Genomic DNA, 19,018 nt, shown 5'->3' on the forward strand with positions numbered 1-19,018 from the left:
TCACACTCAGCCACGCTGCGATTGGCTGATCCCTTTGATTGACACACCCGCGGACCAATCGGAAGCATCAGGCTAGTACCACCCTCGCACAGAACCCCGCTGCGATTGGCTACTGGTTTTGACTGGCACACAGACAAACCAATAGAACGCGAAAACCGCTCAAACCCGGAAGTTCGGGCGCGCCAAGGACCATGAGGGTCCCACCTCCACTCAGCCATAATCTGATTGGCTGATGCTGCTGATTGACAGAGATACGAGCCAATAAAAACCGAGAAGCCCCCAAATACAGAAATTTGGGACCCCAAAGCCCCGGGAATGAACCGGAAGAGTCCCACAGCCCCCGCCCCATCCGCACTGCGATTGGCTGAGGCCTCTGAGTGACACATGCAAGGGCCAATCAGAACCGAGCACCGCCCAAACCCGGAAGCACCGCTTCGAAAACAAAACCGGGAAGATTTTTGAGGGAAAACCGGGAGATTTTGGGATCCTTTTTATTATTCCCCCTCCGCCGGCAGCGCCTTTTGGGGCTTCCTCTCCAGCAGCCTCCGCACGGGGGATTCCTGCAGCTTCCGGAACGCCCTGGAGGCTGAAAAAGAGCAGAGAAAACCAAAAATTTTAAAATCCATCCATTCCCGATTTCCCCATTTTTGCCCCCAAATCCCCGCGATTCCCGCTCACCGAGCTGCTCCGAGAGACCCCTCAGGAAGCCGCTGCTCTCCTCGCCGAACCCCATCACCAACTTGGCCGCCTGCTGCACCTCCTCCACCTGGGGGTCCCAAAAATCCCCATCACACCCCCCCCCAAAAATGCCCAGAAATCCCCAAATCCGGGCGTTTTCCCCCCAAAATAAAACTCACCAGGAGCCGCAGGGATTTCAGGAGCGGGCCCTGCTGGGCCAGGATTTGGCCGTAGTCGGGTTTGGAGCGCAGGATTTGGAGGATTTGGGGGCTGGGGGCGGCGGGGGGGGGCTGGGGGAGGCTCCCGGCTCGGAGCAGCTCCAGGTCCCTGCGGGGAAAGTGACGGATTTGGGGGATTCCGGCCCAAAATCGGGGCGGTTTTGGGGGGTTTTTTCGGGGGGGGGGTTACGGATCCTCACCTGGAGGCCTCCTGGGAGCGGCGGCGGTGCCGCTGCAGGAGCAGCTCCCAGGCCTGGAGCTCCCGGGAGAAGCTGCGGGGACGGGGCGGTCAGGGGGGACCCCAAAGCCGCCGGGTGTGACCCCAAAACCCCCCAGGTGTGACCCCAAAATCCCCAGGTGTGACCCCAAAACCCCCAGGTGTGACCCCAAAATCCCCAGGTGTGACCCCAAAACCCCCGGGTGTGACCCCAAAATCCCCAGGTGTGACCCCAAAGCTCCCAGCTGTGACCCCAAATCCCCAGGTGTGACCCCAAAGCTCCCAGGTGTGACCCCAAAACCCCCCAGGTGTGACCCCAAACCCCCCCAGGTGTGACCCCAAAGCCCCCCAGGTGTGACCCCAAAGCCCCAGGTGTGACCCCAAAACCCCCCAGGTGTGACCCCAAAATCCCCAGGTGTGACCCCAAAACCCCCAGGTGTGACCCCAAAGCTCCCAGGTGTGACCCCAAAGCCCCCCAGGTGTGACCCCAAAATCCCCAGGTGTGACCCCAAAACCCCCCAGGTGTGACCCCAAAATCCCCAGGTGTGACCCCAAAACCCCCGGGTGTGACCCCAAAATCCCCAGGTGTGACCCCAAACCCCCCAGGTGACCCCAAATCCCCAGGTGTGACCCCAAAGCTCCCAGGTGTGACCCCAAAATCCCCAAGTGTGACCCCAAACCCCCCCAGGTGTGACCCCAAAACCCCCCAGGTGACCCCAGGTGTGACCCCAAAATCCCCAGGTGTGACCCCAAAACCCCCCAGGTGTGACCCCAAAACCCCCCAGGTGACCCCAGGTGTGACCCCAACCCCCCAGGTGTGACCCCAAAATCCCCAGGTGTGACCCCAAAACCCCCGGGTGTGACCCCAAACCCCCCCAGGTGTGACCCCAAACCCCCCCAGGTGTGACCCCAAATCCCCAGGTGTGACCCCAAAGCCCCAGGTGTGACCCCAAAACCCCCCAGGTGACCCCAGGTGTGACCCCAAAACCCCCCAGGTGTGACCCCAAAGCTCCCAGATGTGCCCCAGGTGTGTCCCAGTGTCCCCAACCCCCCCAGGGGTGTCCCCAGGGTGTCCCAGCCATCCCCAGCTGTCCCCAAATGTCCCCAGCTGTCCCAGGGGCATCCCTAAGGTGTCCCCACGTGTGTCCCAGGTGGCCCCAGGGTGTCCCCAAATGTCCCCAGCTGTTCCAGGTGCGTCCCCAGCTGTCCCCAGGCTGCCCCAGGGTGTCCCCAGGCTGCCCCACGGTGTCCCCAAAGTGCCCCAAATGTCCTCAGGGTGTCCCCAGGGTGTCCCCAAAGTGCCCCAAATGTCCTCAGGGTGTCCCCAAGCTGTCCCCAAGCTGTCCCCAAGGTGCCCCAGGTGTCCCCAAGGTGTCCCCAGGTGTCCTCAGGGTCTCCCAGCTGTCCCCAGGGTGTCCCCAGGGTGTCCCCAGGTGTCCCCAAGGTGTCCCCAGGCTGCCCCGGGTGTCCCCAGATGCCCCCGTGGGTGTCCCCAGGGTGTCCCCAAAGTGCCCCAAATGTCCCCAGGGTGTCCCAGGTGTCTCCCAGGGTGTCCCCAGCTGTCCCCAAAGTGTCCCAGGGTGCCCGAGGTGTCCCCAAGGTGTCCCCAGCTGTCCCCACCTGCCCATCAGCTGCTTCACCTGGGCCACGTTTCCCTCCAGGGCCGGGTCCAGGGGGTCCCTGCGGGGAAGGGACCCAAAATCGCCCCCAAATCCCCCAAGGTCGGGGCGAGGTTTGGGAATTGACCCAAAATCCTGGGAATTGACTCCAAAACCGGCCCCGAAACCCCAGGAATTGACCCAAAATCCTGGGAATTGACTCAAAATCCTGAGAATTCACCCAAAATCCTGGGAATTGACCCAAAATCCTGGGAATTGACTCCAAAACCGGCCCCGAAACCCCAGGAATTGACCCAAAATCCTGAGAATTGACCCAAAATCCTGAGAATTCACCCAAAATCCTGGGAATTGACCCAAAATCCTGGGAATTGACTCAAAATCCTGGGAATTGACCCAAAATCCTGGGAATTGACTCAAAATCCTGGGAATTCACCCAAAATCCTGGGAATTGACTCCAAAACCGGCCCCGAAACCCCAGGAATTGACCCAAAATCCTGGGAATTGACTCAAAATCCTGGGAATTCACCCAAAATCCTGGGAATTTTGGGACATTTCCAGGGCTGGGGCAGCTCCTGAAAATCCTAAAATTCACCCAAAATCCTGGGAATTCACCCAAAATCCCGGGAATTTTGGGACATTTCCAGGACCAGAGCAGCTCCTGAAAATCCTAAACTTCACCCCAAATCCTGGAATTGACCCAAAATCCTGGGAATTTTGGGACATTTTGGACATTTCCAGCTGCTGAAAATGTCTTTTTTTGGCGTTTCCATGGATTTCAGCCCCTGCCAGGCTGGAGAAGTCCCATTTTCGGGGGATTTTGCCCCAAATTCTCACCCTGGGGGCAGCTCCAGGCAGCTCCCGAGGGTCCCGTCCTGGAGCAGCCTCTGGAGCAGCCGCTGGAATTCCTCGGAGCCCACCCGGACTGGGGGGAAAAAGGGGGAAAAAGGGGAAAAAATGGGATTAAAAACCACACCTGGAATCCCTCAGGAGCTGCTCTGATCCTCCCCGGTGTTCATTATTGATTAATTATCGATTATTGCTAATTAATCCCATTTTTTCCCTCCCCACCCACGGAATTCGGGGATCAGCACCTCCATTTGTGGTCATTTCCTGCTTTTTTTTAACCAAATTCCCGAATTTTTGGGGACTCAGGATTATCCAGGAACCCCCTCAGGACCGTTTTTGATCCTCTCCCAATTAATTATTGACTAATTATTAACTACTAATTATTATTATTAATCCATTCCAGTGTTTTCTCATCTTCCTGCCTTTTTTTTAACCAAATTCCCAAATTTTGGGGGAATCAGGAAGAGCCAGGAACCCCCTCAGAACCATTTCTGACCCCCCCCCCCCCCCCCCAATTCATTATCAGTTAATTATCAATTAATTCCACCTTTTTTACCCAAATTCCCACATTTTTGGGGTCCCCACCCCTTTTAGGAGTTGGAAAATTGGGATTTTGAGGGAAAAAAGCCCCAAATTTGGGGAATTTGGGAGGCCCCAATCCCCACCTTTGGCAGCGAAAGCCTCGGGGTCGAATCCTTCGGATTCCTCCAGGATCTGCTGCAACTTCCGGGCAGAAAACTGAGGGAAAAACGGGGAGAAATGGGAAAAAATGGGATTTAGCCAACAAAAATTGGGGAAATGCGCTTTTATCCCGATTTTCTGAGGGCTTTCACAGAGCTTGGGAAGGAAAAAGGAGCCCAAATTCCCCCTTTTTTGTGTGTTTGGGGTGGCAGGGAAAGGAATCCAAGGAATTTCCGGGGGGAAAATTCCAGGATTTTGGTTAACTTCAATGTTTTCAGGAGCTGGAGTTGTCCAAAATTCCCGGGATTTTGGGTGAATTCCCAGGATTTTGGGTGAATTTTAGGATTTTCAGGAGCTGCCCCAGCCCTGGAAATGCCCAAAAATTCCCAGGATTTGGGGTGAATTTACCTGGAAGCTGGAGAGGAGGAGGGAGGAGAGGCGCTGGATTTCGGGAAGCTCCAGGCTGATGGATTGGCTCAGTTCTGGAAAAATTGGTTAAAAACGGTCAAATTCCAAAAAACCCGGCTGGAATTCCCCCAGAAGCTGCTGGGGGGAGGGCAGGGTGTGGAAAATCAGGGAAAAGGGGGAAAAAAAGGGGAAAAGAGAGAGAAAAAGTCAAATTTAAGGGGGAAAAGGGAAAAAGGAAGAGGAGAAATGAAACTTAAGGGCAAAATTGGGAAAAAGGAAGAGGAAAAGTCACATTTAAGGATCAAGAATGGGGGGAAAAATAGGGAAAAAAATCCCTTTAAGGGTCAAGAACGGGGAAGGATGGGAAAAAGAGGAAAAGTCCCATTTAAGGGTGGGAAAAGTGGGAAAAGAAGGAGGAAAAGTCACACTTGAGGGTGGAAAATGGGGGAAGAATGGGAAAAAGAGAGAGGAAAAGTCCCATTTAAGGAACACGAACAGGAAAAAGGAAAAGTCACATTTAAGGATCGAGAGGAGGAGAAATGGAAAAAGAGAGAGGAAAAGTCCCATTTAAGGATCGAGAACATGAAAAAGGAAGGGGAAAAGTCACATTTAAGGGTCAGAAGTGGAGGGACAAAGAAAGGTGGAAGCTGCAAAACCCTTATTGACAGAAGGCTCAGTGCAGCACCTCCAACGATCCTCAAGCCCCTGGCCGCTTCCAGGAGGGTCTTTAATTAAAGCCGAGCCCATTAAGCCCTAATGAAGCCCTAATGAAGCCCTAATGAAGGCCCAAAGCACGAACCGGTCACTTCGTGGTGCACGGGGGGCAGCGATTTGCGGCGGGATCGCCTCCCCTTGAGGCTGGAGCGGCGCCAGGAGCGGCGCTTGCCCTGAGGGGTGGCGACAATCGGGGACAAACTGAAGGAACTCAGCGGCTGCTCCTTCCTGGGGCTGCTCGGGGCTCTTTTTTTCCTGCTGGAGGAGCCGGGCGTTCCCTTTTTGTTGGCGGGAGGCTTCGAAAAGGGCTCAGCATCCGCTGCCTTCTCCGCCGAGTGCGGATCTGAGGGGAAAAGAGGTGAAATCAGCACCGTAAAGGGGAAAGGGAGACCCCGCGATGCCGGAGGTGAACTTCCCACTCGGGGTTTCCTGGTTTTTATGAGGGGAAGGGGTTTTCCCAAGGATTTCAGAGCGCTAAGCGTGGTTTTTATGATTTTATTTTTAACCGGGAAGAACAGGAGCGCTGAGGGTGGAGCAGCACTGAGGGTCCCGAGGGGATCTCAACCTCGCAACCCCCAAATCACCCATCCAACCCCTCCCTACACCGAGACCGGCGATTCCCTTCCCTGCCCTCACCTGGCGCGCCCCCTCCGGTCCCAGGGCTGGGTCCGCCGGCGCATCGCTGCGGGGGAAAAACCGTTACGGGGCTGGAAGCGCGGCCGCCCCGCGGCTCCTCCGGCCGGCTCCGGCGCTCACCTCGTCCTCCTGTGGCCCGGCTGAGCCCCGCGGGGACGGGACAGCGGCCGGGCCGGGGGAGCCGCCGGGTCCCGCCGGTGCCTCCGCCATGGCGGTTTCCCGCCGCTCGCCTGCCCTCAGCCTCTTGCGCATGCGCGGAGTCCGCTCCGGCTTCGCCGCCATCACGGCGCAGGCACGGGGCGGTGCCTGCCCTCACAGAGAGCGCATGCGCAGAGGGCAAAAGGCGCCGACCCGGTCTTAGGGCGCACGCGCAGAGCCCGCTCCGCTCTTCCCGCCCCTCACGATGTTCCCGCCCCTCGCGATGTTCCCGCCCTTTTCTCGCCCTCACTATGTTCCCGCCCTTTCCTGCCCCTCGCGATGTTCCCGCCCTTTCCCACCCCTCACGATGTTCCCGCCCTTTCTCTGCCCCTCGCGATGTTCCCGCCCTTTTCTCGCCCTCACGGCGTTCCCGCCCTTTTCTCGCCCCTCACGGCGTTCCCACCCTTTTCTTGTCCCTCACGGCGTTCCCGCCCTTTCCCCGCCCCTCACGGCGTTCCCGCCCTTTCCTGCCCCTCACGATGTTCCCGCCCTTTCCTGCCCCTCACGACGTTCCCGCCCTTCCCCACCCCTCACAATGTTCCCGCCCTTTCCTCGCCCCTCACGATGTTCCCGCCCTTTCCCCCGCCCCTCACGGCGTTCCCGCCCTTTCCTGCCCCTCACGGCGTTCCCGCCCTTTTCTCGCCCCTCACGATGTTCCCGCCCCTTGTCTTGCCCCTCATGACATTCCCGCCCTTTTCTCGCCCCTCACGATGTTTCCGCCCTTTCCCCGCCCCTCACGGCGTTCCCGCCCTTTCCCGCCCCCTCACGGCGTTCCCGCCCTTTCCCCGCCCCTCACGGCGTTCCCGCCCTTTTCTCGCCCCTCACGATGTTCCCCGCCCTTGTCTTGCCCCTCATGACATTCCCGCCCTTTTCTCTCCCCTCACGATGTTTCCGCCCTTTTCTCGTCCCTCACGGCGTTCCCGCCCTTTCCCACCCCTCACAGCGTTCCCGCCCTTTTCCCACCCCTCACGATGTTCCCCGCCCTTTCCTGCCCCTCGCGATCTTCCCGCCCTTTCCTGCCCCTCACGGCGTTCCCGCCCTTTTCTCGCCCCTCACGGCGTTCCCGCCCTTTTCTCGTCCCTCACGGCGTTCCCCGCCCTTTTCTTGTCCCTCACGGCGTTCCCGCCCTTTTCTTGTCCCTCACGGCGTTCCCGCCCTTTCCCCGCCCCTCACGCCGTTCCCACCCTTTCCCCACCCCTCACGGCGTTCCCGCCCTTTTCTTGTCCCTCACGGCGTTCCCGCCCTTTCCCACCCCTCACGGCGTTCCCGCCTTTTTCTTGTCCCTCACGATGTTCCCGCCCTTTCCCCGCCCCCTCACGGCGTTCCCGCCCTTTTCTCGCCCCTCACGATGTTCCCCGCCCTTGTCTTGCCCCTCATGACATTCCCGCCCTTTTCTCTCCCCTCACGATGTTTCCGCCCTTTTCTCGCCCCTCACAGCGTTCCCGCCCTTTTCTCGCCCCTCACGATGTTCCCCGCCCTTTCCTGCCCCTCGCGATGTTCCCGCCCTTTTCTCGCCCCTCATGACGTTCCCCGCCCTTTCCTGCCCCTCACGATGTTCCTGCCCTTTTCTCTCCCCTCACGATGTTCCCGCCCTTTTCCCGCCCCTCACGATATTCCCGCCCTTTTCTCTCCCCTCACGATGTTCCTGCCCTTTCCTGCCCCTCATGATGTTCCCCGCCCTTTTCCCGCCCCTCACGGCGTTCCCACCCCCCGCCCTCAGCGCCACCCACCGAGCCCAAACCTGAGAGAAAAAATCAGGAGAAATTAGGAAAGAAAAGGAAAAAAAAAAGGCTTTGGAAGTTTATTTTCTTTGATAAAATCTCAACTGAAAGGGGCGGACTCTGTGAACAGCACCAGAAATGGCACAAACCCCCTCGAATTCCCGTGGGGAAATTGGGCGGTTCGGCTGTTTTGTGGTGAGTTTGGGGTTTTTCCTTTTATTTTTTTTACTTTTTCATTAGAAAAAGTAAAGCCATGAAATTTTCCGCTCTGAAATCCCGTGGAATGACACCAGTGGAAGGTCCGACCTGCGAGCGACGTCCAGTGAGAGGTTTGGTAAAGCGATGTTCCCATTAATTAGCTAAATTAGTTCAGAAAAAGCTGAATTTTCTATACAAAATTACAATACAGAGGACATACAATTACAATACGGGGGAGGGGGGGGTTTAACTGGAACTATTCACCTAGAACAGAAATCCCAGCATAAAAAACCGGACAGAAACGAAAATAAATCCATTTTCTTCCGCTGTAAAACTGGAGACAAACGCCAAGACTTTTTTTTTTCCTTCTTCTTCAGGTTCTTCATGTAAAATCCACAGGGTTTTTCCTTAAAAAAACGGAATTTGCTGAGGGAAAATGAAGTTGGTTTAAAACAATTTCAGGTCCTGGCGAGGCGAAGAAGTCGGCGGTGAGAGGTAGAGGTGTCGCTGCCATCACAATCTATTGGCTTGTTCTGAGGTAATTAATTAATTGTGAGTCAATAATTCTATCGGCCCAAGAGCAACATTGACTAATTAACGCTAAATGACCTCTCTCCTCTCATTGAAAAGGTCCTAAAAAATCTTTAATTGGAGGCATCGGAGTTGACGCTCCCCGGGTCTCCGGCGGGGGAGGTGATGGATGAGGGGGTGGCGGCGTCCTGCCAGCTACCATTGGCCTGCAGGGACATTAAAATACAATTAATTAATGTTTATTATCATTAATATTCAAGAAATGACGTGTAGATGATGTAAGATGGCTTAGTGTGTTTGGAAGTGGCAGTGGTTTTAAAGGGAGATAGCACAGTCCGTGGATGTTCCAAAAAACTCCTTCTCCCTTTATTTATATATTTATAACTCATAAATTTCAATATAAATGTATACATTTCATTTAATCTATTTAATGTATAATATTAATTTATAAAATAAAATACATTTAAAACCTTCTATTTAATGTATAATATTAATTTATAATATAAAATACATTTTGAAACTTCTATTTAATGTATAATATTTATTTATAATATAAAATACATTTAAAAACTATTTAATGTGTAATATTAATTTATAGTATAAAATACATTAAAAAACTTCTATTAAATATGCTCTTTAAGGATACTTAGTATGCTTGGTAAACTTTAAAAGGTTTAAAGATTGAAAAGAGTAAAAACCTTATAAAAGATGCCCGAGGCTAAAGGGGGGATGGGATACAGAGATATCGTTTTTATCTAATGTGTTTTTCTATATTTTACATATATGTAGCTTAAATTATTTCAAATTAGCAACAATATTCATATAAAATATTAAATTAAATATGGAATTAATAACATAATACAATGCTGTATTAATCATATAATATGTATGTTATTTAATATTATATATTAACATTGTGTATTACATAATGTAGTGTATTTATAGATCCATGCACAGCCAGCCATATATAGGTATATAAAACCACACATTTAACATTAAATATATTTAATCCCCATCTTTATATATAATTTAATAGTAATAAACATATTACTATAAATATCTTCATATTCAAAATATCTCAACACAGGGGAGTTGCTGACTTGCATTTCTAACACATTTCTACATGACAGAACACATTAAATTGATTTATTGATCATTTCTATAACCCTTATTCCTGGCACAATCTTTCAACAATTCCAAACTTAATTATCCCAGGACCTGATGGTTTTCAAGCTCTTTTCCAGCTTTAATGGTTCTGTAATTTCAGGACAACAGTATTATTAATCTAATAGAATATTAGATATAATAATAACAATTACCATTATTACTGTTATTATTATTATTATTGTTATTATTATCATCAATTGTGTTCCCCAGCAGGGAAAAATTGAGCAATTTAATTCAATTTTTCCAGCTTTTTCCCCATCCCAACATTGGCCACGTTTCATGCCAACAATATTATTAATCTTATATGATATTAAATATAATAATAACAATTACTATTACCATTATTATGGTTATTATTATTATTATTATTATCAATTGTGTTCCCCAGCAGGGAAATGTTGAGCAATTTAATTCAATTTTTCCAGCTTTTTCCCCATCCCAACATCGGCCATGTTGGGGGAATAAAAAAACCCTAAAAAATAAAATTAAATTCAAATAAAAATTCAAATATATTTTAAAAACGACCATTTCTTGGTGTTCTTTGGGAATTCCAAGCCCAACTTACATCGAGGCGCTGCGTGGAGTACAAAGGGGTCCCCACGAGGGGGTCGAACCTCCCCGTCTGGTGCAGGACGTGGTGCAGGGAATCCATCTGCGAAATCCCGGGAAAACGGGACAGAAAGAGGGAGAAAAGTTCCAAAAAGGGCACAAAATCCTCTAAATGGGAATTTTTTTCGTCAGAGTTTCCATAGGAATAAAGAATTGAAGTAACTTAAGTGAGGCTTTAAGTGAGCCTAAGAATTTTCGAACAAGAATTTGAGGATTTTGTAAGAATTCAGGGAATTGGGAAAAGTTCAGCAGGAATTTCAAGCGAGAGTAGAGGATTTCTGGATTTAAGAATTTCCTTAGGAATTTCAGCAATAATTCCAGTGGGAATTTTAGAATTGCCCTCAGAATTTCAAGTTGAGGCTTGAGGTGAGAGAATTCCTGAATTTCAGAGTAAGAATTTCAGTAGGAATTTCGGTGTGAATTTCAGGACCAACTCCAGTGAGAATTTCAGGGAGAATTTTGGAATTTCACCGAGAATTCCACTGAGAATTTCAGTGGGAATTTCACTGAAAATTTCAGAATTTCATTTGGAATTTCAACAGGAATTTCAGTGGGAATTTCAGGGAGAATTTCAGAATTTCATTTGGAATTCCACTGAGAATTTCAGTGGGAATTTCACTGAGAATTTCAGAATTTCAGTGGGAATTTCAGGGAGAATTTTGGAATTTCACCGAGAATTCTACTGAGAATTTCAACAGGAATTTCACTGAAAATTTCAGAATTTCATTTGGAATTTCCCTCGTCATTTCAACAGGAATTCCACTGAGAATTTCAGCACGAATTTCAGTGAGAATTTCAGAATTTCATTTGGAATTTCACTCGTCATTTCAACAGGAATTTCAGTGAGAATTTCAGAATTTCATTCAGAATTCCACTGAGAATTTCAGCAGGAATTTCAGTGAGAATTTCAGAATTTCATTCGGAATTTCACTGAGAATTTCAACAGGAATTTCACTGAGAATTTCAGAATTTCATTTGAAATTTCCCTCATCATTTCAACAGGAATTCCACTGAGAATTTCAGCAGGAATTTCAGTGAGAATTTCAGAATTTCATTTGGAATTTCACTCGTCATTTCAACAGGAATTTCAGTGAGAATTTCAGAATTTCATTCAGAATTCCACTGAGAATTTCAGCAGGAATTTCAGTGAGAATTTCAGAATTTCATTCGGAATTTCACTGAGAATTTCAACAGGAATTTCACTGAGAATTTCAGAATTTCATTTGAAATTTCCCTCATCATTTCAACAGGAATTCCACTGAGAATTTCAGCAGGAATTTCAGTGAGAATTTCAGAATTTCATTTGGAATTTCACTCGTCATTTCAACAGGAATTTCAGTGAGAATTTCAGAATTTCATTCAGAATTCCACTGAGAATTTCAGCAGGAATTTCAGTGAGAATTTCAGAATTTCATTCGGAATTTCACTGAGAATTTCAACAGGAATTTCACTGAGAATTTCAGAATTTCATTCGGAATTTCACTGAGAATTTCAACAGGAATTTCACTGAGAATTTCAGAATTTCATTTGAAATTTCCCTCATCATTTCAACAGGAATTCCACTGAGAATTTCAGCAGGAATTTCAGCAGGAATTTCAGCAGGAATTTCAGAATTTCATTCGGAATTTCAACAGGAATTTCAGCGAGAATTTCACATTTTCGGTAAGAATAGAAATTCAAGAGGTAACAAAAATTGAAATAATCATTGGAATTCAAATAAGAATCGGAACAAATCCATTCCTCCCGAATCAAGGACGGAAATCTGGGATTTTGCCCATTTTTCCTGCTTTTCCTCACTGACCTGTGGCTGCACACTGGGAGAGCTCTGGTAGGAAGTCAAGGACTGCAGGTTGAGGAAGGAATCCCCTGAATTTGTCATCTTAAAAGACCCAGAGGAAGCTGGGGAAAAAAACCAAATAAATGAGGATTTTTTAAAAAAAATTAGAATTTTAATGAGCGACAAACCCACCCAAAATGGTTCAAAAATGGTGAGTTTAAAAAGGAAATCAAAGGGAATAAAAAGGGAATTAAAAAGGGAATTAAAAAAGGGAATTAAAGAAATAAAAGGGAAAAAAATGGAAATAGAAGGAAATAAAAATAAATGAATGGACATAAAAGTAGATGAAAGAAAATAAAAAGGCAAGGAAAAGTAAAAAAAAAAAATCAATGGAAATAAAATTAAATTTAAAGGCAAGAAAAAGTAAATGGAAATAAAAGCAAATAAATTTTAGAAGTAAATAAATGGAAATAAAAAGTAAATAAAAAGTGAATAAAAGGAAATAAATGGAAATAAAAAAGAAGCAAAAACGAAGAGGAAAGAAAAAGGATATTAAAAGGAAATAAAACAACACTGAAAGGAAACAAAATTAAATAAATGGAAATGAAATCAGATAAAAATGAAATAGGTGGAAATAAAATGTAATAAAAATGAAATAGATGGAAATAAAATGAAATAAAATGAAATAAAAATGAAACAGATGGAAATAAAATGAAATAAAAAGGAGAGAGGTGGAAATAAAATTAAATAAAAATGAGATAGGCGGAAATAAAATTAAATAACAATGAAACAGATGGAAATAAAAGTAAATGGATTGAAATAAACCGAAAACCCCCCGAAATAAATAGAAAAAAAATGGAAATAAAAAGGAAAATAAATCCCACGGAGGTTTCAACTGCCAGAATTCCGTGGAATTAACGACCCCAAGGGCTAATTGGGAATTCTCCAGGCGTGGCTCACCTGAGTTTGGCGTGGAAGGGGAATTGCCCTGGTTGCTCTGGGCCACCACGCTGGTGGCGTCCACGGCGGTTTTGGCAGCGTAAATGTTGGCCTCCTCCTGGAACTTGCCCATGTTCTTCTTGTAGCGGATCCGTTTGTTCCCAAACCAGTTGGAAACCTGGGAAAAAACACCAAATCCGGGCAAAACTGGGTCAAGATGGGCTGTTTCCCACAATATTTGCAATTTTCCTGGGTTAAAATGGTCCGTTTTCGAAATTTTTAAAATTTTTCCAGGGTCAAAATTGCCTTTTTTCCCCAATTTTTGGGATTTTCCAGGGTCAAAATGGTATTTTCCCCACAGGATTTGGAATTCTCCAGGCTCGAAATGCTCTGTTGTTGTACAAGATTTGGAATTTTCGTGGGACAAAAGAATTTAAGGCTTTAAGTAGGAATTTCAGGCGTAATTTGAGAAGGAATTGCAGAGAGAAATTAGGAGTTTCAGTAAGAATTTCACTGAGAAATTCAGCAGGAATTTCAGTGAGAATTTAAGAATTTCAGACAGAATTTCAGAATTTCACTGAGAATTTCAGCAGGAATTTCAGTGAGAATTTAAGTAAGAATTTCAGACAGATTTTCAGAATTTCACTCATATTTTCAACAGGAGTTTCAGAGAGAATTTAAGTAAGAATTTCAGTGAGAATTTCACAGAATTTCAGAGGGAATTTCAGAATTTCCCTGATAATTTCAGCAGGAATTTCAGTGAGAATTTAAATAAGAATTTCCAAATTTCCCTGATAATTTCAGCACAAATTTCAGTGAGAATTTCTGAATTTCCCTGATAATTTCAGCAGGAATTTCAGTGGGAATTTCATTGAGAATTTCCAAATTTCCCTGATAATTTCAGGAGGAATTTCAGAGAGAATTTCAATAGGAATTTCAGTGAGGATTTCAGTGAGAATTTCTGAATTTCCCTGATAATTTCAGCAGGAATTTCAGTGAGAATTTCACAGAATTTCAGTGAGAATTTCCGAATTTCCCTGATAATTTCAGCACAAATTGCACAGAATTTCAGTGAGAATTTCCCTGATAATTTCAGCACAAATTTCAGTGGGAATTTCAATAAGAATTTCAGAGGGACTTTCCGAATTTCCCTGATCATTTCAGCACAAATTTCACAGAATTTCAGTGAGAATTTCTGAATTTCCCTGATAATTTCAGCACAAATTTCACAGAATTTCAGTGAAAATTTCCAAATTTCCCTGATAATTTCAGCAGGAATTTCAGTGAGAATTTCACAGATTTTCAGTGAGAATTTCCAAATTTCCCTGATAATTTCAGCAGGAATTTCAGTGAGAATTTCACAGAATTTCAGTGAGAATTTCCAAATTTCCCTGATAATTTCAGTGAGAATTTCACAGAATTTCAGTGAGAATTTCCAAATTTCCCTGATAATTTCAGCACAAATTTCAGTGCAAATTTCAGTGAGAATTTCCAAATTTCCCCGATAATTTCAGCAGGAATTTCAGCAGGAATTTCAGTGAGAATTTCCAAATTTCACTCCTAATTTCAACACAAACTTCAGAAAGCATTTCCAAATTCCACTAAGAACAGGAACTGAAGCCATCCCAGGAACTGCTGCTAAGAAGTGATTAAAAAATCCCCAATTTCGATCTGAGTGTGATGGCAATTTGCCCCAATCCCAGGAATTTGCCCCACCTGGGACACGGTGATGCCGCCCTTCTTGGCGAGCTCCTCTTTGGCCTCTTCGCTGGGGTAGGGGTTGCTCAGGTGGGAATAAAAATATTCATTCAGCACCTCGGTGGCCTGTTTGCTGAAATTGCGCCGTTTACCGCCTAAAAATAGAGAGGAAATCCAATTAGTTGTAATTAAATGAGGTTTTAGAGACACCAGAGGGGTTCATGTTCCCTCTGTTGATGAGAAATATTCTTCAATAATGTTAAATGTATTAATGGGGAATTTGTTGATGTTGTAGAAAGGAATATTAAGTACTAATATTAAATTTAATATGCATGTTTGGTGTTTAAATAGATTAATATTAAATATATTGCTATTAAACTTGTTAATGCAAATGTATTATTAAACACATTAGTGTTTAATATATTCCTGTTCCATTAAGCATATTAATATTAAATACATGCATATTAAATATGCTTATATTTGTTAATATTAAAATACTAATATTTAATATGTTAATATTCAATATGCTAACACTTAGTATGTTAATTGTAAACATATTACTGTTAATATTGAATATATGAATACAAACCATATTGATATTAAATATATTTATATTAAAAATGTTAATATTAAGTATATCAAGAACAGATATTTATAATAAATATATTCACATTAAACACAAATATTGCATATATTAACACAAAACACGTTTATATTAAATATATTTCTATTAAATAATTGATATTAAGCACACTAACATTAAACCCATCACCAACAAGGCCATTTATAAGAACTATACCCACATTAAACACATAAGTATTTAATAGATTAACATGGAATATGTTTCTATTAAATAATTTATAGTAAATAATTTATATTAAGCACACTAACTATATTTTGTAATAACTATACTCACATTAAACACACAAATATTTAATATATTCACACAAAACACATTTATATTAAATAATTTAGAGTAAGTAATTTCTATTAAGCACACTACCATTAAACCCATCAACAAGGCCATTTATAGTAATTATATTCACGTTAAACATACAAATATTTAATATATCCACAATAAACACGTTTATATTAAATAATTTCTATTAATTTATATTAAGCACACTAACATTAAACCCATCAACAACAAGGCCATTTATAGTAATTATATTCATGTTAAACACTCAAATATTTAATATACTAACACGGAATATGTTTCTATTAAATAATTTATAGTAAATAATTTCTATTAAGCACACTAACATTAAACCTATCAACAAGACCATTTATAAGAACTCTATCCACATTAAACACACAAATATTTAACGTATTAACATGGAATATGTTTATATTCAATATGTTTCTATTAAATAATTTCTATTAAATAAGTTTATATTAAGCATACTAACATTAAACCCATCAACAAGACCATTTATAATAATTATACCCACACTAAACACACAAATATTTAATATATTAACATGGAATATGTTTCTATTAATAATTTATAGTAATAATTTATATTAAATGTACTAACATTAAACCCATCAACAAGGCCATTTATAGTAATTATATCCACGTTAAACACACAAATATTTAATATATTAACACAAAACACATTTATATTAAATAATATATAGTAAATAATTTATATTAAGCATACTATCATCAAACCTATCAACAAGGCCATTTATAGTAACTATACTCACATTAAACACTCAAATATTTAATATTAACACAAAATATGTTTATATTCAATATGTTTCTATTAAATCATTTCTATTAAATAATTTCTATTAAGCACACTAACATTAAACCCAACAACAAGACCATTTATAGTGGATATACCCACATTAAACACACAAATGCTTAATATATTCACAATAAACACATTTATATTCAATATATTTCTATTAAATAATTTCTGTTAAGCACACTACCATTAAACCCATCACCACCAAGACCATTTATAGTGGATATACCCACACTAAACACACAAATATTCAAAATATTAACACAAAACACATTTATATTCAATATATTTCTATTAAATAAGTTTATATTAAGCACACTAAACCCATCACCACCAAGACCATTTGTAGTGGATATACCCACATTAAACACTCAAATATTTAATATATTAGCACAAAACACATTTATATTCAATATATTTCTATTAAATAAGTTTATATTAAGCACACTAAACCCATCACCACCAAGACCATTTGTAGTGGTTATACCCACATTAAACACACAAATATTTAATATATTAACACAAAACACATTTATATTCAATATATTTCTATTAAATAAGTTTATATTAAGCACACTAAACCCATCACCACCAAGACCATTTGTAGTGGTTATACCCACATTAAACACTCAAATATTTAATATATTAACACAAAACACATTTATATTCAATATATTTCTATTAAATAAGTTTATATTAAGCACACTAAACCCATCACCACCAAGACCATTTATAGTGGATATACCCACATTAAACACACAAATATTTAATATATTAACACAAAACACATTTATATTCAATATATTTCTATTAAATAAGTTTATATTAAGCACACTAAACCCATCACCACCAAGACCATTTATAGTGGATATACCCACATTAAACACTCAAATATTTAATATATTAGCACAAAACACATTTATATTCAATATATTTCTATTAAATAAGTTTATATTAAGCACACTAAACCCATCACCACCAAGACCATTTATAGTGGTTATACCCACACTAAACACGCAAATATTTAATATATTAACACAAAACACATTTATATTCAATATATTTCTATTAAATAAGTTTATATTAAGCACACTAAACCCATCACCACCAAGACCATTTGTAGTGGTTATACCCACATTAAACACTCAAATATTTAATATATTAACACAAAACACATTTATATTCAATATATTTCTATTAAATAAGTTTATATTAAGCACACTAAACCCATCACCACCAAGACCATTTATAGTGGTTATACCCACATTAAACACTCAAATATTTAATATATTAGCACAAAACACATTTATATTCAATATATTTCTATTAAATAAGTTTATATTAAGCACACTAAACCCATCACCACCAAGACCATTTATAGTGGTTATACCCACACTAAACACGCAAATATTTAACGCACTCCCACTCAATAAATCCCCATTTCCCCCTCCCACCATCGCCCACCCCCATTCCAACCAAACCGCCCCGGGGCACGCTTTCCCTCCCGGATGTGCCCACCTGGCGTCGAGGAAGCGCGACCTGAGGATCATGACGGCCTCGCAGGTGCTCTGCTTGAGCTGCATCTGGATGGAGCTGAACTTGCCGTGGATGATGGCGACCATGCGCTCGATCTCCTTGGGCGAGATGGGCCGCGTGCGGCTCTGCTCGCGCAGCAGGTTCATCACGTGCGTGGTGAACTCGCTGCAGGCCTGCGGGGAGAGCGGCACGTCAGCGGCGGGCGAGGCCAGCGAGGTGGGCAAACAGGGAAAAAATGGGGGTGTAGCTCCCAAAAAAGGGGGTTCAGGTGGGGAAAGGGAGAAAAGATGGGGGTACAGGGGGAGAGCGGCACGTCAGGGGCGGGCGAGGCCAGCGAGGTGGGCAAACAGGGAAAAATGGGGGGACAGGGGGAAAAATGGGGTTCATGTGGGAGAATTCCACCCGAAAAGATGGGGTTATAGCCTGAAAAAATGGGATTCAGGTGGGGAATTCCACCCAAAAAAAATGGGACTCGGGTGCATAAAGGGCGAAAAGATGGGGTTGTAGGGGGAGAGTGGCACGTCAGCGGCGGGCGAGGCCAGGAAGGTGGGCAAACAGGGAAAAAATGGGGTTATAGCCCCAAAAAGAGGGGGTTCAGGTGGGCAAAGGAAGAAAAGATGGGGTACAGGGGGAAAAATGGGGTTCATGGGGGAATTCCACCCGAAAAGATGAGGGTACAGGGGGAGAGCGGCACGTCAGGGGTGGGCGAGGCCAGCAAGGTGGGCACAGGGGGAAAAGATGGGGGTACAGGGAGAAAAAGGGGGATATAGCTCCCAAAAAAGGGGGTTCAGGTGGGCAAAGGGCGAAAAGATGGGGGTATAGCCCCAAAAAAGGGGGTTCAGGTGGGGGAATTCCACCCTGAAAGAATGGGGTT

At 44.0% G+C, this 19,018-nt stretch overlaps 2 protein-coding genes across 2 annotated transcripts in view; both read right to left on the minus strand.

Annotated features, from left to right (window-relative positions):
- Window positions 1-475: 475 nt before the first annotated feature.
- On the minus strand, window positions 476-6,300 carry DSN1 (DSN1 component of MIS12 kinetochore complex). The gene is made up of 11 exons (XM_048293096.1): window positions 6,138-6,300; window positions 6,018-6,063; window positions 5,467-5,724; window positions 4,668-4,741; window positions 4,244-4,316; window positions 3,567-3,654; window positions 2,734-2,793; window positions 1,097-1,168; window positions 858-1,005; window positions 679-766; window positions 476-586 (listed from the first exon to the last, which is right to left on the minus strand). The coding sequence occupies exons 1-11, from the start codon at window positions 6,297-6,299 to the stop codon at window positions 495-497; spliced, it is 1,161 nt and encodes a 386-aa protein (XP_048149053.1). The 5' UTR covers window position 6,300; the 3' UTR covers window positions 476-494.
- Window positions 6,301-7,979: 1,679 nt separating this feature from the next.
- The window catches only part of LOC125320688 (pre-B-cell leukemia transcription factor 1-like), a 23,622-nt gene continuing 12,583 nt past the window's right edge, over window positions 7,980-19,018 (minus strand). The window contains 6 exon segments of the mRNA XM_048293093.1: window positions 7,980-8,871; window positions 10,398-10,484; window positions 12,243-12,340; window positions 13,179-13,335; window positions 14,874-15,001; window positions 18,119-18,317. Of these exon segments, the coding sequence (XP_048149050.1) occupies window positions 8,779-8,871; window positions 10,398-10,484; window positions 12,243-12,340; window positions 13,179-13,335; window positions 14,874-15,001; window positions 18,119-18,317 (762 nt within the window). The 3' untranslated portion in view covers window positions 7,980-8,778.

Source organism: Corvus hawaiiensis, assembly GCF_020740725.1.
Source record: "Corvus hawaiiensis isolate bCorHaw1 chromosome 32 unlocalized genomic scaffold, bCorHaw1.pri.cur SUPER_32b, whole genome shotgun sequence".
Classification (NCBI taxonomy): domain Eukaryota; kingdom Metazoa; phylum Chordata; class Aves; order Passeriformes; family Corvidae; genus Corvus; species Corvus hawaiiensis.

Excerpts from the sequence above, each read along its gene's own strand:
- DSN1 (XM_048293096.1), bottom strand. The coding sequence starts at position 6,299 with ATGGCGGCGAAGCCGGAGCGGACTCCGCGCATGCGCAAGAGGCTGAGG. Across the intron at positions 1,169-2,733 it reads GTGAAGCAGCTGATGGGCAG|CTTCTCCCGGGAGCTCCAGG; the intron begins GTGGGGACAGCT and ends CCGTCCCCGCAG. Across the intron at positions 587-678 it reads GGGTCTCTCGGAGCAGCTCG|CCTCCAGGGCGTTCCGGAAG; the intron begins GTGAGCGGGAAT and ends GCTCTTTTTCAG.